The sequence below is a fragment of the Oncorhynchus gorbuscha genome, unplaced genomic scaffold, assembly GCF_021184085.1.
Source record: "Oncorhynchus gorbuscha isolate QuinsamMale2020 ecotype Even-year unplaced genomic scaffold, OgorEven_v1.0 Un_scaffold_1444, whole genome shotgun sequence".
Taxonomy (NCBI): domain Eukaryota; kingdom Metazoa; phylum Chordata; class Actinopteri; order Salmoniformes; family Salmonidae; genus Oncorhynchus; species Oncorhynchus gorbuscha.
The window spans coordinates 54,360-80,830 of record NW_025746223.1 but is presented as its reverse complement, the minus strand read 5'-3'; the positions used below and the strand labels follow the sequence as shown (position 1 = coordinate 80,830).

The 26,471-nt window shown below is 45.3% G+C and overlaps 1 protein-coding gene across 1 annotated transcript; it reads right to left on the bottom strand.

Moving 5' to 3' along the window:
* LOC124022827 (deoxyribonuclease-1-like) lies at window positions 1-26,109 on the bottom strand. The gene is made up of 9 exons (XM_046337506.1): window positions 25,941-26,109; window positions 23,947-24,088; window positions 20,307-20,395; window positions 20,107-20,193; window positions 18,214-18,329; window positions 13,240-13,352; window positions 9,746-9,900; window positions 9,216-9,309; window positions 1-215 (listed from the first exon to the last, which is right to left on the bottom strand). Exons 2-9 carry the CDS (start codon window positions 24,085-24,087, stop codon window positions 150-152), a joined length of 861 nt encoding a protein of 286 aa, XP_046193462.1. The 5' UTR covers window position 24,088; window positions 25,941-26,109; the 3' UTR covers window positions 1-149.
* Between the last annotated feature and the right edge of the window lie 362 nt (window positions 26,110-26,471).

The following is a 26,471-nucleotide window of genomic DNA, read 5'->3' as shown; positions in this document are numbered from 1 at the left end:
CCCGTTCGACTGAGTTTTATTGAAACGCGTCATGGCGATGACACTCAACTGGCACCCTATTCCCTATAGAAGGCTCTGGTCCAAAGTAGTGCACTACGCCGTGAATAGGGTGCCATTTGAGAGTGTCTGAATAGTTCCTGGAGGCGGGGTCATGCAGCAGGGGCGTGACCAATCAGCTTCACCTCAACGGGGTAGTGGTCGCTGACAGCCAATGCCTGAGAGGGGGAGAGAAGAGTAGAGCTGTACCAGTAAGACACTGTTACTCTACCTAGCTCAACACCAACCATTTAAAATGGGCTACTAAAATCATTCCAATCCCGATTAGAAGGCAAATACAAGTAGCTGTCTCTTATTGACTGAGGTGAATGTTAAGTCTCTTATTGACTGAGGTGAATGTTCAGTCTCTTATTGACTGAGGTGAATGTTCAGTCTCTGAGGTGAATGTTCAGTCTCTTATTGACTGAGGTGAATGTTCAGTCTCTTATTGACTGAGGTGAATGTTCAGTCTCTTATTGACTGAGGTGAATGTTCAGTCTCTTATTGACTGAGGTGAATGTTCAGTCTGTTATTGACTGAGGTGAATGTTCAGTCTCTGAGGTGAATGTTCAGTCTCTTATTGACTGAGGTGAATGTTCAGTCTCCTATTGACTGAGGTGAATGTTAAGTCTCTTATTGACTGAGGTGAATGTTAAGTCTCTTATTGACTGAGGCGAATGTTCAGTCTCTTATTGACTGAGGTGAATGTTCAGTCTCTGAGGTGAATGTTAAGTCTCTTATTGACTGAGGTGAATGTTCAGTCTCTTATTGACTGAGGCGAATGTTCAGTCTCTGAGGTGAATGTTAAGTCTCTTATTGACTGAGGTGAATGTTCAGTCTCTTATTGACTGAGGTGAATGTTCAGTCTCTTATTGACTGAGGTGAATGTTAAGTCTCTTATTGACTGAGGTGAATGTTCAGTCTCTTATTGACTGAGGTGAATGTTCAGTCTCTTATTGACTGAGGCGAATGTTCAGTCTCTTATTGACTGAGGTGAATGTTCAGTCTCTGAGGTGAATGTTCAGTCCCTGAGGTGAATGTTCAGTCTCTGAGGTGAATGTTCAGTCTCTTATTGACTGAGGTGAATGTTCAGTCTCTTATTGACTGAGGTGAATGTTCAGTCTCTTATTGACTGAGGCGAATGTTCAGTCTCTTATTGACTGAGGCGAATGTTCAGTCTCTTATTGACTGAGGTGAATGTTCAGTCTCTTATTGACTGAGGCGAATGTTCAGTCTCTGAGGTGAATGTTAAGTCTCTTATTGACTGAGGTGAATGTTCAGTCTCTTATTGACTGAGGTGAATGTTAAGTCTCTTATTGACTGAGGTGAATGTTCAGTCTCTTATTGACTGAGGTGAATGTTCAGTCTCTTATTGACTGAGGTGAATGTTCAGTCTCTTATTGACTGAGGTGAATGTTAAGTCTCTTATTGACTGAGGTGAATGTTCAGTCTCTTATTGACTGAGGTGAATGTTCAGTCTCTGAGGTGAATGTTCAGTCTCTGAGGTGAATGTTCAGTCTCTGAGGTGAATGTTCAGTCTCTTATTGACTGAGGTGAATGTTCAGTCTCTTATTGACTGAGGTGAATGTTCAGTCTCTTATTGACTGAGGTGAATGTTAAGTCTCTTATTGACTGAGGTGAATGTTCAGTCTCTTATTGACTGAGGTGAATGTTCAGTCTCTTATTGACTGAGGTGAATGTTCAGTCTCTTATTGACTGAGGTGAATGTTAAGTCTCTTATTGACTGAGGTGAATGTTCAGTCTCTTATTGACTGAGGTGAATGTTCAGTCTCTTATTGACTGAGGTGAATGTTCAGTCTCTTATTGACTGAGGTGAATGTTCAGTCTCTTATTGACTGAGGTGAATGTTCAGTCTCTTATTGACTGAGGTGAATGTTCAGTCTGTTATTGACTGAGGTGAATGTTCAGTCTCTGAGGTGAATGTTAAGTCTCTTATTGACTGAGGTGAATGTTCAGTCTCTTATTGACTGAGGTGAATGTTCAGTCTCTTATTGACTGAGGTGAATGTTCAGTCTCCTATTGACTGAGGTGAATGTTCAGTCTCTTATTGATTGAGGCGAATGTTCAGTCTCTGAGGTGAATGTTCAGTCTCTGAGGTGAATGTTCAGTCTCCGAGGTGAATGTTCAGTCTCCGAGGTGAATGTTCAGTCTCTGAGGCGAATGTTCAGTCTCTTATTGACTGAGGTGAATGTTCAGTCTCTTATTGACTGAGGTGAATGTTCAGTCTCTTATTGACTGAGGCGAATGTTCAGTCTCTTATTGACTGAGGCGAATGTTCAGTCTCTTATTGACTGAGGTGAATGTTCAGTCTCTTATTGACTGAGGCGAATGTTCAGTCTCTTATTGACTGAGGTGAATGTTCAGTCTCTTATTGACTGAGGTGAATGTTCAGTCTCTTATTGACTGAGGCGAATGTTCAGTCTCTTATTGACTGAGGTGAATGTTCAGTCTCTTATTGACTGAGGCGAATGTTCAGTCTCTTATTGACTGAGGCGAATGTTCAGTCTCTTATTGACTGAGGTGAATGTCTCTTATTGACTGAGGTGAATGTTCAGTCTCTTATTGACTGAGTCAATTTTGCTTGTTTTTGCTGAGAGTTTTTAAATTGTGTAGAAATGCACAGACTAGAGATAAGAGTTTATTTACTGTTGAGGGGAAGCCTGACTTGAGTTTTAGGGGAAATATGCAGAAATCGCTCCTCCATTTCCTGGTTTCTAAAATTCTAATAGTTCCGCTAATTTCATTGTATGTGACAAAACTAGCAAGTGTAGAGAATCCTTGTACCATATGAACGGCTAAGAAATAAATCTTCAACAACCCAAAATATCACACTTTCTTGGTTAAAGGTAGACTCAGTGAGATGACGTTGCAATGAGCATCACCACATATTTTGAAATGAGCCCTTGCTGAGACTTTGCTATGACACAGTCCCAAAATGCAGGTGCACAGGTGCACAGGTGCGCTTCACGCTGCTACAACGTGGTAGCTACGGGACCTGAGCAGAGGAGAAGTTTAGGGCAGGTAGCCTATTGCTTAGAGCAGTGGTCACCAACCTGGTCGATCTTCAAGGCATTCCTAGTCGATCACCAAACATTTTTGTAGGAAAGCCAATGATAAAGGCTTGCTTGACTTTTTTTGTTGTACCAACCACCCTGTTGGTGGTTGGTGCCCTTGATTCCCATTTTGAACCGAATCATTTGTCTGAAAAGACAAAACTCCACCTACCTGGCGGACCGGGAGATCTGTGGCTTAATCGAGTTCTCATACTGCGCTGGCCAATCGGATGTCTCAAATCAACGTTCCTACAGCTTCATCGACCAGTAGTTGGTGACCACTGGGTTAGAGCGTTGGTCCAGTAACCCAAATGTTGCCGGTTTGTATACCAGAGCCGACAAGGTGACAAATATGTCCATGTGGCCTCGAGCAAGGCACTTAACCCTGATTCGCTCTATGTCTGACCCTGTAAAACAACACCTATCATACTACTATGACTGACCCTGTACAACAACACCTATCATACTACTATGACCCTGTACAACAACACCTATCATACTACTATGACTGACCCTGTAAAACGACACCTATCATACTACTACGACCCTGTACAACAACACCTATCATACTACTATGACTGACCCTGTAAAACAACACCTATCATACTACTATGACTGACCCTGTAAAACAACACCTATCATACTACTATGACTGACCCTGTACAACAACACCTATCATACTACTATGTCTGACCCTGTAAAACAACACCTATCATACTACTATGACCCTGTACAACAACACCTATCATACTACTATGACTGACCCTATAAAACAACACCTATCATACTACTATGTCTGACCCTGTACAACAACACCTATCATACTACTATGACTGACCCTGTAAAACAACACCTATCACACTACTATGACTGACCCTGTAAAACAACACCTATCATACTACTATGACTGACCCTGTAAAACAACACCTATCACACTACTATGACTGACCCTGTAAAACGACACCTATCATACTACTATGACTGACCCTGTACAACAACACCTATCATACTACTATGACTGACCCTGTACAACAACACCTATCATACTACTATGTCTGACCCTGTAAAACAACACCTATCATACTACTATGACTGACCCTGTACAACAACACCTATCATACTACTATGACTGACCCTGTAAAACAACACCTATCATACTACTATGACTGACCCTGTAAAACAACACCTATCATACTACTATGACTGACCCTGTAAAACAACACCTATCATACTACTATGACTGACCCTGTAAAACGACACCTATCATACTACTATGACTGACCCTGTAAAACAACACCTATCATACTACTATGACCCTGTAAAACAACACCTATCATACTACTATGACTGACCCTGTAAAACGACACCTATCATACTACTATGACTGACCCTGTAAAACGACACCTATCATACTACTATGACTGACCCTGTAAAACAACACCTATCATACTACTATGACTGACCCTGTAAAACAACACCTATCATACTACTATGACTGACCCTGTAAAACAACACCTATCATACTACTATGACTGACTCTGTAAAACAACACCTATCATACTACTATGACTGACCCTGTAAAACAACACCTATCATACTACTATGACTGACCCTGTACAACAACACCTATCATACTACTATGACTGACCCTGTAAAACAACACCTATCATACTACTATGACTGACCCTGTACAACAACACCTATCATACTACTATGACTGACCCTGTAAAATAACACCTATCATACTACTATGACTGACCCTGTACAACAACACCTATCATACTACTATGACTGACCCTGTAAAACAACACCTATCATACTACTATGACTGACCCTGTAAAACAACACCTATCATACTACTACGACCCTGTACAACAACACCTATCATACTACTATGACTGACCCTGTAAAACAACACCTATCATACTACTATGACTGACCCTGTACAACAACACCTATCATATTACTATGACCCTGTAAAACAACACCTATCATACTACTATGACTGACCCTGTAAAACAACACCTATCATACTACTATGACTGACCCTGTACAACAACACCTATCATACTACTATGTCTGACCCTGTAAAACAACACCTATCATACTACTATGACCCTGTACAACAACACCTATCATACTACTATGACTGACCCTGTAAAACAACACCTATCATACTACTATGTCTGACCCTGTACAACAACACCTATCATACTACTATGACTGACCCTGTAAAACAACACCTATCACACTACTATGACTGACCCTGTAAAACAACACCTATCATACTACTATGACTGACCCTGTAAAACAACACCTATCACACTACTATGACTGACCCTGTAAAACGACACCTATCATACTACTATGACTGACCCTGTACAACAACACCTATCATACTACTATGACTGACCCTGTACAACAACACCTATCATACTACTATGTCTGACCCTGTAAAACAACACCTATCATACTACTATGACTGACCCTGTACAACAACACCTATCATACTACTATGACTGACCCTGTAAAACAACACCTATCATACTACTATGACTGACCCTGTAAAACAACACCTATCATACTACTATGACTGACCCTGTAAAACAACACCTATCATACTACTATGACTGACCCTGTAAAACGACACCTATCATACTACTATGACTGACCCTGTAAAACAACACCTATCATACTACTATGACCCTGTAAAACAACACCTATCATACTACTATGACTGACCCTGTAAAACGACACCTATCATACTACTATGACTGACCCTGTAAAACAACACCTATCATACTACTATGACTGACCCTGTAAAACAACACCTATCATACTACTATGACTGACCCTGTAAAACAACACCTATCATACTACTATGACTGACTCTGTAAAACAACACCTATCATACTACTATGACTGACCCTGTAAAACAACACCTATCATACTACTATGACTGACCCTGTAAAACAACACCTATCATACTACTATGACTGACCCTGTACAACAACACCTAACATACTACTATGACCCTGTACAACAACACCTATCATACTACTATGACTGACCCTGTAAAACAACACCTATCATACTACTATGACTGACCCTGTACAACAACACCTATCATACTACTATGACTGACCCTGTACAACAACACCTATCATACTACTATGACTGACCCTGTAAAACAACACCTATCATACTACTATGACTGACCCTGTACAACAACACCTATCATACTACTATGACTGACCCTGTAAAACAACACCTATCATACTACTATGACTGACCCTGTAAAACAACACCTATCATACTACTACGACCCTGTACAACAACACCTATCATACTACTATGACTGACCCTGTAAAACAACACCTATCATACTACTATGACTGACCCTGTACAACAACACCTATCATATTACTATGACCCTGTAAAACAACACCTATCATACTACTATGACTGACCCTGTAAAACAACACCTATCATACTACTATGACTGACCCTGTACAACAACACCTATCATACTACTATGTCTGACCCTGTAAAACAACACCTATCATACTACTATGACCCTGTACAACAACACCTATCATACTACTATGACTGACCCTGTAAAACAACACCTATCATACTACTATGTCTGACCCTGTACAACAACACCTATCATACTACTATGACTGACCCTGTAAAACAACACCTATCACACTACTATGACTGACCCTGTAAAACAACACCTATCATACTACTATGACTGACCCTGTAAAACAACACCTATCACACTACTATGACTGACCCTGTAAAACGACACCTATCATACTACTATGACTGACCCTGTACAACAACACCTATCATACTACTATGACTGACCCTGTACAACAACACCTATCATACTACTATGTCTGACCCTGTAAAACAACACCTATCATACTACTATGACTGACCCTGTACAACAACACCTATCATACTACTATGACTGACCCTGTAAAACAACACCTATCATACTACTATGACTGACCCTGTAAAACAACACCTATCATACTACTATGACTGACCCTGTAAAACAACACCTATCATACTACTATGACTGACCCTGTAAAACGACACCTATCATACTACTATGACTGACCCTGTAAAACAACACCTATCATACTACTATGACCCTGTAAAACAACACCTATCATACTACTATGACTGACCCTGTAAACGACACCTATCATACTACTATGACTGACCCTGTAAAACAACACCTATCATACTACTATGACTGACCCTGTAAAACAACACCTATCATACTACTATGACTGACCCTGTAAAACAACACCTATCATACTACTATGACTGACTCTGTAAAACAACACCTATCATACTACTATGACTGACCCTGTAAAACAACACCTATCATACTACTATGACTGACCCTGTAAAACAACACCTATCATACTACTATGACTGACCCTGTACAACAACACCTAACATACTACTATGACCCTGTACAACAACACCTATCATACTACTATGACTGACCCTGTACAACAACACCTATCATACTACTATGACTGACCCTGTAAAACAACACCTATCATACTACTATGACTGACCCTGTACAACAACACCTATCATACTACTATGACTGACCCTGTAAAACAACACCTATCATACTACTATGACTGACCCTGTACAACAACACCTATCATACTACTATGACTGACCCTGTAAAACAACACCTATCATACTACTATGACTGACCCTGTAAAACAACACCTATCATACTACTACGACCCTGTACAACAACACCTATCATACTACTATGACCCTGTAAAACAACACCTATCATACTACCATGACTGACCCTGTAAAACAACACCTATCATACTACTATGACTGACCCTGTAAAACAACACCTATCATACGACTATGACTGACCCGGTAAAACAACACCTATCATACTACTACGACCCTGTACAACAACACCTATCATATTACTATGACCCTGTAAAACAACACCTATCATACTACCATGACTGACCCTGTAAAACAACACCTATCATACTACCATGACTGACCCTGTAAAACAACACCTATCATACTACTACGACCCTGTACAACAACACCTATCATACCACTATGACTGACCCTGTAAAACAACACCTATCATACTACTATGACTGACCCTGTAAAACAACACCCATCATACTACTATGACTGACCCTGTACAACAACACCTATCATACTACTATGACTGACCCTGTACAACAACACCTATCATACTACTATGTCTGACCCTGTAAAACAACACCTATCATACTACTATGACCCTGTACAACAACACCTATCATACTACTATGTCTGACCCTGTACAACAACACCTATCATACTACTATGACTGACCCTATAAAACAACACCTATCACACTACTATGACTGACCCTATAAAACAACACCTATCATACTACTATGACTGACCCTATAAAACAACACCTATCATACTACTATGACTGACCCTGTACAACAACACCTATCACACTACTATGACTGACCCTGTACAACAACACCTATCATACTACTATGACTGACCCTGTACAACAACACCTATCATACTACTATGACTGACCCTGTAAAACAACACACTGCACCTATCATACTACTACGACCCTGTACAACAACACCTATCATACTACTACGACCCTGTACAACAACACCTATCACACTACTATGACTGACCCTGTAAAACAACACCTATCACACTACTATGACTGACCCTGTACAACAACACCTATCACACTACTATGACTGACCCTGTACAACAACACCTATCACACTACTATGACTGACCCTGTACAACAACACCTATCATACTACTATGACTGACCCTGTAAAACAACACACTGCACCTATCATACTACTACGACCCTGTAAAACAACACATTTCACTGCACCAATCCGGTGTATGAGATAATAAATAAAATAATATTATAATAATAATAAAACATTGAACGTTTAGCGCTTCAATGCTGTCAGTTGTGTAGATTGACCTGATATTGTGTTGACTTCGTGCCACATCACATGACTGAGTCCACCTTTAAGGGTTAAGAGTTGTTACCGTGCTGTGGCTGAGCTTCAGGTGAGTCATGTAGTTGAACACCTCAGCCGACCCAGGGACCACTCCTCTCATCATCTCAGTGGTGGCCACCACCCTTCACAACCACACCAACAGTTAGTGTGTGTGTGTGTGTGTGTGTGTGTGTGTGTGTGTGTGTGTGTGTGTGTGTGTGTGTGTGTGTGTGTGTGTGTGTGTGTGTGTGTGTGTGTGTGTGTGTGTGTGTGTGTGTGTGTGTGTGTGTGTGTGTGTGTGACTGTGTATGCTAGGTCTGACCTGTCGTGGAGGCAGTTGGTGTGTGTGTGTGTTTAATTGTGTGTGGTTGCATATGTATAGGTGCATCGGTGTCTGACCTGTCTTAGGGACAGTCGGTGTTAGAGACCGTGGTGTCAGCCAGTGTGTGTGTGTGTATAGTTGTCTCTGACCTGTCGTAGGGACAGTCGGTGTTAGAGACCGTGGTCTCAGCGTGGTCAGGTATCAGCCAGTGTGTGTGTGTGTGTGTGTGTATGTATAGGTGTATAGGTGTCTCTGACCTGTCGTAGGGACAGTCGGTGTTAGAGACCGTGGTGTCAGCGTGGTCAGGGATCAGCCAGTGGTATCTGTGGTCTGTGAAGAGACGTATCTGCTGCCAGTCTGATCCACTGACGTAGCGACAGCCTGCGTTGAAGTCCCCCAGCAGCACTATGTCCTGCCAATCAATCAATCAACCAATCAATTAATTAAATCAATCAATTAATTCATCAATCAAACAATCAATCAACCAATCAATTAATTCATCAATCAAACAATCACTCAACCAATCAATTAATTCATCAATCAAACAATCAATCAATCAATTAATCAATCAATTCATCAATCAAACAATCAATCAATCAATCAATTAATCAATCAATTCATCAATCAAACAATCAATCAATCAATTAATTCATCAACCAATCAATCAATTCATCAATCGATCAAACCTTTGTGTGCAAGTCAAGTTTCATGTTTTAATGTTATGTGCACAAGGACAGTGAAATGCCTTTTATCTTGTAAATTCTAAAACCCAACAATCCAATAATCAACATCAACGTAGTACAACACTGAACAAAACAATAAACCCAACAATGCAACAATTTCTAACATTTTACTGAGTTACAGTTCATATAAGGAAATGAGTCAATTTAAATATTCATTCGGCTCTAATCTATGGATTTCACTGGGAATTAATAAAGATGCATAATTTGTTACGATGGAAATCTGGTGTATCTATGTCAAACAGTTTAGTTATATTTCAGTCTTCTGTGATGAATATAATAATATTGGGATTGAATCTCAACATGGAATACATTTAACCTCTATAACTCAATAGTATGAAGGGGTTCTTAATGTTTTGTACACTCAGTGTAAATGATGGTTAAATGTCCGTGTGTGTGTGTGTGTAGTCAGTATACACGTGTCAGTGTGTGTGTGTCAGTGTGTGTGTGTGTGTGTGTGTGGAGTCAGTATACACGTGTCAGTGTGTGTGTGTGTGGAGTCAGTATACACGTGTCAGTGTGTGTGTGTGTGGAGTCAGTATACACGTGTCAGTGTGTGTGTGTGTGGAGTCAGTATACACGTGTCAGTGTGTGTGTGGAGTCAGTATACACGTGTCAGTGTGTGTGTGTGGAGTCAGTATACATTTACATTTTACATTTAAGTCATTTAGCAGACGCTCTTATCCAGAGCGACTTACAAATTGGTGCATTCACCTTATGACATCCAGTGGAACAACCACTTTACAATTGTGCATCTAAATATTTTAAGGGGGGGGGGGGGTGAGAAGGATTACTTTATCCTATCCTAGGTATTCCTTAAAGAGGTGGGGTTTCAAGTGTCTCCGGAAGGTGGTGATTGACTCCGCTGTCCTGGCGTCGTGAGGGAGTTTGTTCCACCATTGGGGAGCCAGAGCAGCGAACAGTTTTGACTGAGCTGAGCGGGAACTGTACTTCCTCAGTGGTAGGGAGGCGAGCAGGCCAGAGGTGGATGAACGCAGTGCCCTTATTTGGGTGTAGGGCCTGATCAGAGCCTGGAGGTACTGAGGTGCCGTTCCCCTCACAGCTCCGTAGGCAAGCACCATGGTCTTGTAGCGGATGCGAGCTTCAACTGGAAGCCAGTGGAGAGAGCGGAGGAGCGGGGTGACGTGAGAGAACTTGGGAAGGTTGAACACTAGACGGGCTGCGGCGTTCTGGATGAGTTGTAGGGGTTTAATGGCACAGGCAGGGAGCCCAGCCAACAGCGAGTTGCAGTAATCCAGATGGGAGATGACAAGTGCCTGGATTAGGACCTGCGCCGCTTCCTGTGTGAGGCAGGGTCGTACTCTGCGGTTGTTGTAGAGCATGAACCTACAGGAACGGGCCACCGCCTTGATGTTAGTTGAGAACGACAGTTTGTTGTCCAGGATCACGCCAAGGTTCTTAGCGCTCTGGGAGGAGGACACAATGGAGTTGTCAACCGTGATGGCGAGATCATGGAACGGGCAGTCCTTCCCCGGGAGGAAGAGCAGCTCCGTCTTGCCGAAGTTCAGCTTGAGGTGGTGATCCGTCATCCACACTGATATGTCTGCCAGACATGCAGAGATGCGATTCGCCACCTGGTCATCAGAAGGGGAAAGGAGAAGATTAATTGTGTGTCGTCTGCATAGCAATGATAGGAGAGACCATGTGAGGTTATGACAGAGCCAAGTGACTTGGTGTATAGCGAGAATAGGAGAGGGCCTAGAACAGAGCCCTGGGGGACACCAGTGGTGAGAGCGCGTGGTGAGGAGACAGATTCTCGCCACGCCACCTGGTAGGAGCGACCTGTCAGGTAGGACGCAATCCAAGCGTGGGCCGCGCCGGAGATGCCCAACTCGGAGAGGGTGGAGAGGAGGATCTGATGGTTCACAGTATCGAAGGCAGCCGATAGGTCTAGAAGGATGAGAGCAGAGGAGAGAGAGTTAGCTTTAGCGGTGCGGAGCGCCTCCGTGATACAGAGAAGAGCAGTCTCAGTTGAATGACTAGTCTTGAAACCTGACTGATTTGGATCAAGAAGGTCATTCTGAGAGAGATAGCGGGAGAGCTGACCAAGGACGGCACGTTCAAGAGTTTTGGAGAGAAAAGAAAGAAGGGATACTGGTCTGTAGTTGTTGACATCGGAGGGATCGAGTGTAGGTTTTTTCAGAAGGGGTGCAACTCTCGCTCTCTTGAAGACGGAAGGGACGTAGCCAGCGGTCAGGGATAAGTTGATGAGCGAGGTGAGGTAAGGGAGAAGGTCTCCGTATACACGTGTCAATGTGTGTGTGTGGAGTCAGTATACATGTGTCAGTGTGTGTGTGGAGTCAGTATACACGTGTCAGTGTGTGTGTGTGTGTGGAGTCAGTATACACGTGTCAGTGTGTGTGTGTAGAGTCCATAGAGAGAAAATAAAATCAAAGCCAGTATTGAAGTCCCCTAGCAGAACTACTACAGAGGAGGAGTGTGTGTGTCAGTGTGTGTGTCAGTGTGTGTGTCAGTGTGTGTCAGTGTGTGTGTCAGTGTGTGTGTCAGTGTGTATCAGTGTGTGTGTGTCAGTGTGTATCAGTGTGTGTGTGTCAGTGTGTATCAGTGTGTGTGTGTGTCAGTGTGTATCAGTGTGTGTGTGTCAGTGTGTATCAGTGTGTGTGTCAGTGTGTGTCAGTGTGTGTGTCAGTGTGTGTCAGTGTATCAGTGTATCAGTGTGTGTGTGTATCAGTGGGTATCAGTGTGTATCGGTGTGTATCAGTGTGTATCAGTGTGTGTGTGTGTGTATCAGTGTGTGTGTGTGTGTGTGTGTGTGTGTGTGTGTGTGTGTGTGTGTGTGTGTGTGTGTGTGTGTGTGTGTGTGTGTGTGTGTGTGTGTGTGTGTGTGTGTGTGTGTGTGTGTGTGTGTGTGTGTGTATCAGTGTGTATCAGTGTGTATCAGTGTGTGTCAGTGTGTGTGTCAGTGTGTGTCAGTGTGTGTGTCAGTGTGTGTGTGTCAGTGTGTATCAGTGTGTGTGTTGTATAGTCACATTGGTGTTCCAGCGAGCTCTGACGTCAGCGGCCACATCGTACAGAGCATCAACCTCCTTCACTGCCGAGTCTGGAGACGTGTGTTGAGGAATCAAAACAAAGTTCCTCACAGCTAGAAGAGAGGGAGGTGGGGAGGGAGAGAGGGAGGTGGGGAGGTGGGGAGGGAGAGAGGGAGGTGGGGAGGTGGGGAGAGAGAGAGGGAGGTGGGGAGAGAGAGAGAGAGGGAGGGAGGGAGGTGGGGAGAGAGGGGAGGTGGGGAGAGAGGGGAGGGAGGTGGGCAGGGAGAGAGGGAGGTGGGGAGAGAGGGAGGGAGGTGGGCAGGGAGAGAGGGAGGTGGGGAGAGAGGGAGGGAGGTGGGCAGGGAGAGAGGGAGGTGGGGAGGGAGGGAGGTGGGGAGAGAGGGAGGAAAGTGGGGAGGGAGGGAGGTGGGGAGAGAGGGAGGAAAGTGGGGAGAGAGGGAGGAAAGTGGGGAGAGAGGGAGGTGGGGAGAGAGAGGGAGGAAGTGGGGAGAGAGGGAGGTGGGGAGGGAGGGAGGGAGGGAGCGGGGAGAGAGGGAGGGAGGAGGGAGAGAGGGAGGGAGGTGGGGAGGTGGGGAGGGAGGTGGGGAGGGAGGTGGGGAGGGAGGTGGGGAGGGAGAGAGAGAGAAGGAGGTGGGGAGGGAGAGAGAGGGTGGTGGGGAGGGAGAGAGAGAAGGAGGTGGGGAGGGAGAGAGAGGGTGGGAGGGAGGTGGGGGAGGTAGGGAGAGAGGTGGGGAGGGAGGGAGGGAGGTGGGGAGGGAGGGAGAGAGCGAGGGAGGGAGGTGGGGAGAGAGAGGGTGGGGAGGGAAGGAGGGAGGGAGAGAGGAAGGGAGGTGGGGAGGGAGGGAGGCAGGAAGGGAGGGTGGGAAGGAGGTGGGGAGGGAGGAGGGAGGGAGGTGGGGAGAGAGAGGGTGGGGAGAGAGAGAGAGAGGGAGGGAGGGAGGGAGGGAGGGAGGGAGGGAGGGAGGGAGGGAGGGAGGGAGGGAGGGAGGGAGGGAGGGAGGGAGAAAAACACCGAAAGAGGAATGGAGAGTTAAAGATTTAATATCTTCATTAATCAAGACAGTTCCAAAATGTTTTACAGCAGTCAAGTTTTTCAAGATATTCAGCCTGGTCTCATAGATGAGATGTATATCATAGATGATATAGATACACTAGATATTCAGCCTGGTCTCATAGACGAGATGTATATCATAGATGATATAGATACACTAGATATTCAGCCTGGTCTCATAGACGAGATGTATATCATAGATGATATAGATACACTAGATATTCAGCCTGGTCTCATAGACGAGATGTATATCATAGATGATATAGATACACTAGATATTCAGCCTGGTCTCATAGACGAGATGTATATCATAGATGATATAGATACACTAGATATTCAGCCTGGTCTCATAGACGAGATGGAACTGTAACGCTGGGAGAAGCAGGTTCAGTATTTAATAAATGAACATAGAACAAAACAAGAAACACGGGTACAGACATGAACACTGGACCAGAACCAATAACGGGGAAGGAACCAAAGGGAGGTGATGGAGACAGACAGTTGAAGTGGGAAGTTTACATACACTTAGGTTGGAGTCATTAAAACTAGTTTACATACACTTAGGTTGGAGTCATTAAAACTAGTTTACATACACTTAGGTTGGAGTCATTAAAACTAGTTTACATACACTTAGGTTGGAGTCATTAAAACTTGTTTTTCAACCACTCCACATTTCTTGTTAACAAACTATAGTTTTGGCAAGTCGGTTAGGACATCTACTTTGTGCATGACACAAGTCATTTTTCCAACAATTGTTTACAGACAGATTATTTCACTTATAATTCATTGTATCACAATTCCAGTGGGTCAGAAGTTTACATACACTAAGTTGACTGTGCCTTTAAACAGCTTGGAAAATTCCAGAAAATTATGTCATGGCTTTAGAAGCTTCTGATAGGCTAATTGACATAATTTGAGTCAATTGGAGGTGTACCTGTGGATGTATTTCAAGGCCAACCTTCAAACTCAGTGCCTCTTTGCTTGACATCATGGGAAAATCAAAAGAAATCAGCCAAGACCTCAGACCAAGTCTGGTTCATCCTTGGGAGCAATTTCCAAACACCTGAAGGTACTAAGTTCATCTGTACAAACAATAGTACGCAAGTATAAACACCATGGGACCAGGCAGCCGTCATACCGCTCAGGAAGGAGACACATTCTGTCTCCGAGAGATGAACGTACTTTGGTGCGAAAAGTGCAAATCAATCCCAGAACAACAGCAAAGGACCTTGTGAAGATGCTGGAGGAAACAGGTACTTAAGTATCTATATCCACAGTAAAACAAGTCCTATATCGAGATAACCACAGTTGACAGTGCATGTCAGAGCAAAACCCAAGCCATGAGGTTGAAGGAATTGTCCGTAGAGCTCTGAGACAGGATTTTGTCAAGGCACAGATCCAAAGAAGGGTACCAAAACATTTCTGCAGCATTGAAGGTCACCAAGGTCACCATAGTGGCCTCCATGGTCACCATAGTGGCCTCCATGGTCACCATAGTGGCCTCCATCATTCTGCAGCATTGAAGGTCACCAAGGTCACCATAGTGGCCTCCATCATTCTGCAGCATTGAAGGTCACCAAGGTCACCATAGTGGCCTCCATCATTCTGCAGCATTGAAGGTCACCAAGGTCACCATAGTGGCCTCCATCATTCTGCAGCATTGAAGGTCACCAAGGTCACCATTAGTGGCCTCCATCATTCTGCAGCATTGAAGGTCACCATAGTGGCCTCCATCATTCTGCAGCATTGAAGGTCACCAAGGTCACCATAGTGGCCTCCATCATTCTGCAGCATTGAAGGTCACCATAGTGGCCTCCATCATTCTGCAGCATTGAAGATCACCATAGTGGCCTCCATCATTCTGCAGCATTGAAGGTCACCATAGTGGCCTCCATCATTCTGCAGCATTGACGGTCACCATAGTGGCCTCCATCATTCTGCAGCATTGAAGGTCACCAAGGTCACCATAGTGGCCTCCATCATTCTGCAGTATTGAAGGTCACCATAGTGGCCTCCATCATTCTGCAGCATTGAAGGTCACCAAGGTCACCATAGTGGCCTCCATCATTCAACTGGAAGAAGTTTGGATCCACCAAAACACTTCGTAGAGCTGGCCACCCGGCCAAGCCGAGCATTCGGGGGAGAAGAACCTTGGTCAGCGAGGTGACCAAAAACCTGATGGTCACTCTGACAGCACTCCACCAATCAGGCCTTTATTTTAGAGTAGCCAGATGAAAGCCACTCCTCTTTAAAAAAAGCACATGACAGCCAAAAAACCTAATGTAAATAGTCCGGGTGGCCATTTGATTAATTGTCCAGCGGTCTTATGGCTTTTGGACCAAGCCTTGGCGCTCCGGTACCGCTTGCCGTGCGGTAGCAGAGAAAACAGTCTATGACTTGGGTGACTGGAATCTTTGACCAGTTTTTGGGCCTTCCTCTTACACCGCCTAGTATAGAGGTCCTGGATGGCAGGAAGCTTGGCCCCAGTGATGTACTGGGCCGAGGGCACTACCCTCTGTAGCGCCTTACGGTCGGATGCCGAACAGTTGCCATACCAGGCGGTGATGCAACCAGTCAGGATGCTCTCGATGGTGCAGCTGTATGATGCAAAATGCTTCATGACTCTTTGCCTCTTCAAAGTCGAATATCTTGAAAACTTGCCTGCTGACACGCAACACATCTTGGGACTGACTGTATCAACAGGACTAATGGACTGACTGTATCAACAGGACTAATGGACTGACTGTATCAACAGGACTAATGGACTGACTGTATCAACAGGACTAATGGACTGACTGTATCAACAGGACTAATGGACTGACTGTATCAACATGACTAATGGACTGACTGTATCAACAGGACTAATGGACTGACTGTATCAACATGACTAATGGACTGACTGCATCAACAGGACTAATGGACTAATGGACTGACTGTATCAACAGGACTAATGGACTGACTGTATCAACAGGACTAATGGACTGACTGTATCAACAGGACTAATGGGCTGACTGCATCAACAGGACTAATGGACTGACTGTATCAATAGGACTAATGGACTGACTGTATCAACAGGACTAATGGACTGACTGTAACAACAGGACTAATGGACTGACTGCATCAACAGGACTAATGGACTGACTGTATCAACAGGACTAATGGACTGACTGTAACAACAGGACTAATGGACTGACTGTAACAACAGGACTAATGGACTGACTGTAACAACAGGACTAATGGACTGACTGTAACAACAGGACTAATGGACTGACTGTATCAACAGGACTAATGGACTGACTGTATCAACAGGACTAATGGACTGACTGTAACAACAGGACTAATGGACTGACTGTATCAACATGACTAATGGACTGACTGCATCAACAGGACTAATGGACTAATGGACTGACTGTATCAACATGACTAATGGACTGACTGTATCAACAGGACTAATGGACTGACTGTATCAACAGGACTAATGGACTGACTGTATCAACAGGACTAATGGGCTGACTGCATCAACAGGACTAATGGACTGACTGCATCAACAGGACTAATGGACTGACTGCATCAACAGGACTAATGGACTGACTGTATCAACAGGACTAATGGACTGACTGTATCAACAGGACTAATGGACTGACTGTATCAACAGGACTAATGGACTGACTGTATCAACAGGACTAATGGTCTGACTGCATCAATAGGACTAATGGACTGACTGTAACAACAGGACTAATGGACTAATGGACTCTCTCTCTCTCTAACTCTCTCTCTCTCACACACACACACACTGAATCTCTCTCTCCCTCTCATTCCCCCTCTCCCTCCCCACTCTCTCCCCCATCACCATCTCCCTCCCCCAACCCACCTCTCCCCATCACCCCCCCATCCCCTTCTACCTGTGTAGTTCGAGGAGAACATGACAATGAAGGGTTCTCTGATGAAGGTATCTGTACCGCAGGGCTCACAGCCGTCATCGTACGTGTAGTTCTTAGCCACAGAGACCGTCTCCTCTCTATCATATAACAGGACAAACACACGCTTTAGGAGATGGTTTCAGTGTTTAGTACAGCACAGAACGACAAAGTACAGAACAGAACCTGTACAGATAAGAGTTACAGTGCCTTGCGAAAAATTCGGCCCCCTTGAACTTTGCGACCTTTTGCCACATTTCAGGCTTCAAACATAAAGATATAAAACTGTATTTTTTGTGAAGAATCAACAAGTGGGACACAATCATGAAGTGGAACGACATTTATTGGATATTTCAAACTTTTTTAACAAATCAAAAACTGAAAAATTGGGCGTGCAAAATTATTCAGCCCCCTTAAGTTAATACTTTGTAGCGCCACCTTTTGCTGCGATTACAGCTGTAAGTCGCTTGGGGTATGTCTCTATCAGTTTTGCACATCGAGAGACTGAAATTTTTTCCCATTCCTCCTTGCAAAACAGGTCGAGCTCAGTGAGGTTGGATGGAGAGCATTTGTGAACAGCAGTTTTCAGTTCTTTCCACAGATTCTCGATTGGATTCAGGTCTGGACTTTGACTTGGCCATTCTAACACCTGGATATGTTTATTTTTTAACCATTCCATTGTAGATTTTGCTTTATGTTTTGGATCATTGTCTTGTTGGAAGACAAATCTCCGTCCCAGTCTCAGGTCTTTTGCAGACTCCATCAGGTTTTCTTCCAGAATGGTCCTGTATTTGGCTCCATCCATCTTCCCATCAATTTTAACCATCTTCCCTGTCTCTGCTGAAGAAAAGCAGGCCCAAACCATGATGCTGCCACCACCATGTTTGACAGTGGGGATGGTGTGTTCAGGGTGATGAGCTGTGTTGCTTTTACGCCAAACATAACGTTTTGCATTGTTGCCAAAAAGTTTAATTTTGGTTTCATCTGACCAGAGCACCTTCTTCCACATGTTTGGTGTGTCTCCCAGGTGGCTTGTGGCAAACTTTAAACGACACTTTTTATGGATATCTTTAAGAAATGTCTTTCTTCTTGCCACTCTCCCATAAAGGCCAGATTTGTGCAATATACGACTGATTGTTGTCCTATGGACAGACTCTCCCACCTCAGCTGTACATGTCTGCAGTTCATCCAGAGTGATCATGGGCCTCTTGGCTGCATCTCTGATCAGTCTTCTCCTTGTATGAGCTGAAAGTTTAGAGGGACGGCCAGGTCTTGGTAGATTTGCAGTGGTCTGATACTTCCATTTCAATATTATCGCTTGCACAGTGCTCCTTGGGATGTTTAAAGCTTGGGAAATCTTTTTTTATCCAAATCCGGCTTTAAACTTCTTGACAACAGTATCTCGGACCTGCCTGGTGTGTTCCTTGTTCTTCATGATGTTCTCTGCGCTTTTAACGGACCTCTGAGACTATCACAGTGCAGGTGCATTTATACGGAGACTTGATTACACACAGGTGGATTGTATTTATCATCATTAGTCATTTAGGTCAACATTGGATCATTCAGAGATCCTCACTGAACCTCTGGAGAGTGTTTGCTGCACTGAAAGTAAAGGGGCTGAATCATTTTGCACGCCCAATTTTTTTCGTTTTTGATATGTTAAAAAAGTTTGAAATATCCAATAAATGTCGTTCCACTTCATGATTGTGTCCCACTTGTTGTTGATTCTTCACAAAAAAATACAGTTTTATATCTTTATGTTTGAAGCCTGAAATGTGGCAAAAGGTCGCAAAGTTCAAGGGGGCCGAATACATTCACAAGACACTGTATATCTCTGTATATTACCTGTACAGGTAGAGGTATCTCTCTGTATATTACCTGTACAGGTAGAGGTATCTCTCTGTGTAAGTACTGCGGCCCAGTTCCTCGCTGACAATGTGACTGTACCTATAGGGAGACAAGCCTCTGACAACAAAGAAATATAGTTATTAGACAACACACATTACAAGTCTTTATATCGGAGGGGCTGTCATTGGTTAGTGGATGTAATATTGTTTCAGGGCTGTGATTGGTCTTACTTGTTGACGTGCTGCATCAGTTTGTTGGTTGCTGATAGGTCAGTGTCTCTTACTTCCTGGATCAGCACGATATCATAACGGTGCACTATCTAATACATTTAAAAAATCATAATTTAAATGAATAACAACTAAGGTTCCCGGACACAGCCTGGTCTGAGACTAAGAAGTACTTTCAGATGGAGAATCTACAATCACTTTTAGTCCCAAGATGTCATGAGATAAAGCGTTACATTGTGATGTCATGAGATAAAGTGTTACATTGTGATGTCATGAGATAAAGCGTTACATTGTGATGTCATGAAATAAAACGTTACATTGTGATGTCATGAGATAAATCTTGAGATAAATGCAGCCAACAAGGCAGAGTTCATCTCAGCCTATGCCTCCCTCCAGTCCCTCGACTTCTTGGCACTGACAGAAACATGGATCACCACAGATAACACTGCTACTCCTACTGCTCTCTCTTCGTCCACCCACGTGTTCTCGCACACCCAGAGAGCTTCTGGTCAGCGGGGTGGTGGCATAGGGATCCTTATCTCTCCCAAGTGGTCATTCTCTCTTTCTCCCCTTACCCATCTGTCTATCGCCTCCTTTGAATTTCATGCTGTCACAGTTACCAGCCCGTTCAAGCTTAACATCCTTATCATTTATCGCCCTCCAGGTCCCCTCGGAGAGTTCATCAATGAGCTTGATGCCTTGATAAGCTCCTTTCCTGAGGACGGCTCACCTCTCACAGTTCTGGGCGACTTTAACCTCCCCACGTCTACCTTTGACTCATTCCTCTCTGCCTCCTTCTTTCCACTCCTCTCCTCTTTTGACCTCACCCTCTCACCTTCCCCCCCTACTCACAAGGCAGGCAATACGCTCGACCTCATCTTTACTAGATGCTGTTCTTCCACTAACCTCATTGCAACTCCCCTCCAAGTCTCCGACCACTACCTTGTATCCTTTTCCCTCTCGCTCTCATCCAACACTTCCCACACTGCCCCTACTCGGATGGTATCGCGCCGTCCCAACCTTCGCTCTCTCTCCCCCGCTACTCTCTCCTCTTCCATCCTATCATCTCTTCCCTCTGCTCAAACCTTCTCCAACCTATCTCCTGATTCTGCCTCCTCAACCCTCCTCCCTTTCTGCATCCTTTGACTCTCTATGTCCCCTATCTTCCAGGCCGGCTCGGTCCTCCCCTCCCGCTCCGTGGCTTGACGACTCATTGCGAGCTCACAGAACAGGGCTCCGGAAGGCCGAGCGGAAATGGAGGAAAACTCGCCTCCCTGCGGACCTGGCATCCTTTCACTCCCTCCTCTCTACATTTTCCTCCTCTGTCTCTGCTGCTAAAGCCACTTTCTACCACTCTAAATTCCAAGCATCTGCCTCTAACCCTAGGAAGCTCTTTGCCACCGTCTCCCCCTCCTGAATCCTCCTGCCCCCCTCCTCCCTCTCTGCAGATGACTTCGTCAACCATTTTGAAAAGAAGATCGACGACATCCGATCCTCGTTTGCTAAGTCAAACGACACCGCTGGTTCTGCTCACACTGCCCTACCCTGTGCTCTGACCTCTTTCTCCCCTCTCTCTCCAGATGAAATCTCGCGTCTTGTGACGGCCGGCCGCCCAACAACCTGCCCGCTCGACCCTATCCCCTCCTCTCTTCTCCAGACCATTTCCGGAGACCTTCTCCCTTACCTCACCTCGCTCATCAACTTATCCCTGACCGCTGGCTACGTCCCTTCTGTCTTCAAGAGAGCGAGAGTTGCACCCCTTCTGAAAAAACCTACACTCGATCCCTCCGATGTCAACAACTACAGACCAGTATCCCTTCTTTCTTTTCTCTCCAAAACTCTTGAACGTGCCGTCCTTGGTCAGCTCTCCCGCTATCTCTCTCAGAATGACCTTCTTGATCCAAATCAGTCAGGTTTCAAGACTAGTCATTCAACTGAGACTGCTCTTCTCTGTATCACGGAGGCGCTCCGCACCGCTAAAGCTAACTCTCTCTCCTCTGCTCTCATCCTTCTAGACCTATCGGCTGCCTTCGATACTGTGAACCATCAGATCCTCCTCTCCACCCTCTCCGAGTTGGGCATCTCCGGCGCGGCCCACGCTTGGATTGCGTCCTACCTGACAGGTCGCTCCTACCAGGTGGCATGGCGAGAATCTGTCTCCTCACCACGCGCTCTCACCACTGGTGTCCCCCAGGGCTCTGTTCTAGGCCCTCTCCTATTCTCGCTATACACCAAGTCACTTGGCTCTGTCATAACCTCACATGGTCTCTCCTATCATTGCTATGCAGACGACACACAATTAATCTTCTCCTTTCCCCCTTCTGATGACCTGGTGGCGAATCGCATCTCTGCATGTCTGGCAGACATATCAGTGTGGATGACGGATCACCACCTCAAGCTGAACTTCGGCAAGACGGAGCTGCTCTTCCTCCCGGGGAAGGACTGCCCGTTCCATGATCTCGCCATCACGGTTGACAACTCCATTGTGTCCTCCTCCCAGAGCGCTAAGAACCTTGGCGTGATCCTGGACAACACCCTGTCGTTCTCAACTAACATCAAGGCGGTGGCCCGTTCCTGTAGGTTCATTTACATTTACATTTACATTTAAGTCATCCGCAGAGTACGACCCTGCCTCACACAGGAAGCGGCGCAGGTCCTAATCCAGGCACTTGTCATCTCCCGTCTGGATTACTGCAACTCGCTGTTGGCTGGGCTCCCTGCCTGTGCCATTAAACCCCTACAACTCATCCAGAACGCCGCAGCCCGTCTAGTGTTCAACCTTCCCAAGTTCTCTCACGTCACCCCGCTCCTCCGCTCTCTCCACTGGCTTCCAGTTGAAGCTCGCATCCGCTACAAGACCATGGTGCTTGCCTACGGAGCTGTGAGGGGAACGGCACCTCAGTACCTCCAGGCTCTGATCAGGCCCTACACCCAAATAAGGGCACTGCGTTCATCCACCTCTGGCCTGCTCGCCTCCCTACCACTGAGGAAGTACAGTTCCCGCTCAGCTCAGTCAAAACTGTTCGCTGCTCTGGCTCCCCAATGGTGGAACAAACTCCCTCACGACGCCAGGACAGCGGAGTCAATCACCATCTTCCGGAGACACCTGAAACCCCACCTCTTTAAGGAATACCTAGGATAGGATAAAATAATCCTTCTCACCCCCCCTTAAAATATTTAGATGCACTATTGTAAAGTGGTTGTTCCACTGGATGTCATAAGGTGAATGCACCAATTTGTAAGTCGCTCTGGATAAGAGCGTCTGCTAAATGACTTAAATGTAAATGTAAATGTAATAAAACGTTACATTATGATGTCATGAGATAAAACGTTACATTATGATGTCATGAGATAAAACGTTACATTATGATGTCATGAGATAAAATGTTACATTGTGATGTCATGAGATAAAACGTTACATTATGATGTCATGAGATAAAACGTTACATTATGATGTCATGAGATAAAATGTTACATTGTGATGTCATGAGATAAAATGTTACATTGTGATGTCATGAGATAAAACGTTACATTATGATGTCATGAGATAAAACGTTACATTGTGATGTCATGAAATAAAACGTTACATTGTGATGTTATGAGATAAAGTGTTACAATGTGATGTTATGAGATAAAGCTCTACCTGGGTGATGATGTCCATGAGGGTTGAGTTGGAGGACTTCTTGTCTCCGAATGTCTTGATGTTGAAGGCTCCTAGCAGCAGACAGCCTCCCAGCTGCACCAGGGCCAATGGGAACAGCACTAACAGACAGGCTACACGCATTCTAGGGGTCAGGGGTTAGAGGTCAGATATTACAGGCCACACACACGTCCTGGAGGTCAGGGATTAGAAGTCAGATATTACAGGCCACACACATCCTGGAGGTCAGGGATTAGAGGTTAGATATGGGGTTATATCCTGCCAGTTTGGCCCTGTCCTGGGGTATCGTCGGACGGGGCCACAGTGTCTCCTGACCCCTCCTGTTTCAGCCTCCAGTATTTATGCTGCAGTAGTTTATGTGTCGGGGCTAGGGGCAGTCTGTTATATCTGGAGTACTTTTCCTGTCTTATCCGGTATCCTGTGTGAATTTAAGTACGCTCTCTCTAATTATTTCTTTCTCTCTTTCTTTCTCTCTCGGAGGACCTGAGCCCTAGGACCATGCCTCAGGACTACCTGACATGATGACTCCTTGCTGTCCCCAGTCCACTTGGCCGTGCTGCTGCTCCAGTTTAAACTGTTCTGCCTTATTATTATTGTACCATGCTGGTCATTTATGAACATTTGAACATCTTGGCCATGTTCTGTTATAATCTCCACCCAAGACAGCCAGAAGAGGACTGGCCACCCCACATAGCCTGGTTCCTCTCAAGGTTTCTTCCTAGGTTTTGGCCTTTCTAGGGAGTTTTTCCGAGCCACCCTGCTTCTACACCTGCATTGCTTGCTGTTTGGGGTTTTAGGCTGGGTTTCTGTACAGCACCTTGAGATATAAGCCGATGTACGAAGGGCTCTATAAATACATTTGATATGAACTAATGGGGATCCATAATAAACCCCAGGAAGAGTAGCTGCTGCCTTGGCAGGAACTAATGGGGATCCATAATAAACCCCAGGAAGAGTAGCTGCTGCCTTGGCAGGAACTAATGGGGATCCATAATAAACCCCAGGAAGAGAGCTGCTGCCTTGGCAGGAACTAATGGGGATCCATAATAAACCCCAGGAAGAGTAGCTGCTGCCTTGGCAGGAACTAATGGGGATCCATAATAAACCCCAGGAAGAGGAGCTGCTGCCTTGGCAGGAACTAATGGGGATCCATAATAAACCCCAGGAAGAGTAGCTGCTGCCTTGGCAGGAACTAATGGGGATCCATAATAAACCCCAGGAAGAGTAGCTGCTGCCTTGGCAGGAACTAATGGAGATCCAGAATAAACCCCAGGAAGAGTAGCTGCTGCCTTGGCAGGAACTAATGGGGATCCATAATAAACCCCAGGAAGAGTAGCTGCTGCCTTGGCAGGAACTAATGGGGATCCATAATAAACCCCAGGAAGAGTAGCTGCTGCCTTGGCAGGAACTAATGGGGATCCATAATAAACCCCAGGAAGAGTAGCTGCTGCCTTGGCAGGAACTAATGGGGATCCATAATAAACCCCAGGAAGAGTAGCTGCTGCCTTGGCAGGAACTAATGGAGATCCAGAATAAACCCCAGGAAGAGTAGCTGCTGCCTTGGCAGGAACTAATGGAGATCCAGAATAAACCCCAGGAAGAGTAGCTGCTGCCTTGGCAGGAACTAATGGGGATCCATAATAAACTCCAGGAAGAGTAGCTGCTGCCTTGGCAGGAACTAATGGGGATCCATAATAAACCCCAGGAAGAGTAGCTGCTGCCTTGGCAGGAACTAATGGGGATCCATAATAAACCCCAGGAAGAGTAGCTGCTGCCTTGGCAGGAACTAATGGGGATCCATAATAAACCCCATGAAGAGTAGCTGCTGCCTTGGCAGGAACTAATGGGGATCCATAATAAACCCCAGGAAGAGTAGCTGCTGCCTTGGCAGGAACTAATGGGGATCCATAATAAATACAAATACACATTTGGGACATAAGCATAGTGTAAACGAAACATGAAGAAGAGCAACTTACCTGCTTGTGTTGGTTGGTTGAATGTAGTGTGGGTCCACTGTGGGTCTGAAGGGAGAGGAAGCCTGCTATTATGGAGAGAGGACAGAGCCCTCTGTGTGTCCGTTCTAACAGTCTACTGTAGTACCTTTGACACAGAAGCCCCCCTCCCCCATCGGCTTACATTCACCTGGGCTGGAGGCTGGGACTGTGGGAAAACAGCATGTTGTTAGGTCCACGGAGGGAGGAAGAGGTGGGTGGAGGGGGAGGGGGAGGGAGGGATTGGGGGGAGGTAGTGAGGCGGGGGTTGAGGGTAGCGCGGGAGGGGGGGTAGCGGGCCGCGGGATTGAGGGTAGTGGGGGGGAGTGAAAGCATCAAGGCTGAACTAGGTAGAGTGACAGTGGTGAGGAGGGAACATTGCCTTTAAAAGGTGCATAGCTGAAGAGTGGTGATGGGTTGAATCCCGGTCTAAGGCTAGTGAGATCAGTTCAGGACACATTGACTACTAGAACTGAGATCAGTTGAACTGTTCAGGACACATTGACTACTAGAACT

What these genes read in the sequence shown, in the direction of transcription:
- LOC124022827 (XM_046337506.1), bottom strand. Translation starts at nt 24,087, where the DNA reads ATGCGTGTAGCCTGTCTGTTAGTGCTGTTCCCATTGGCCCTGGTGCAG. An exon ending in GAGCTCGCTGGAACACCAAT is followed by an intron (nt 9,901 to 13,239) that starts GTGACTATACAA and finishes ATTGATTGGCAG; the next exon opens with GACATAGTGCTGCTGGGGGA. An exon ending in TGAAGCTCAGCCACAGCACG is followed by an intron (nt 216 to 9,215) that starts GTAACAACTCTT and finishes TCCCCCTCTCAG; the next exon opens with GCATTGGCTGTCAGCGACCA.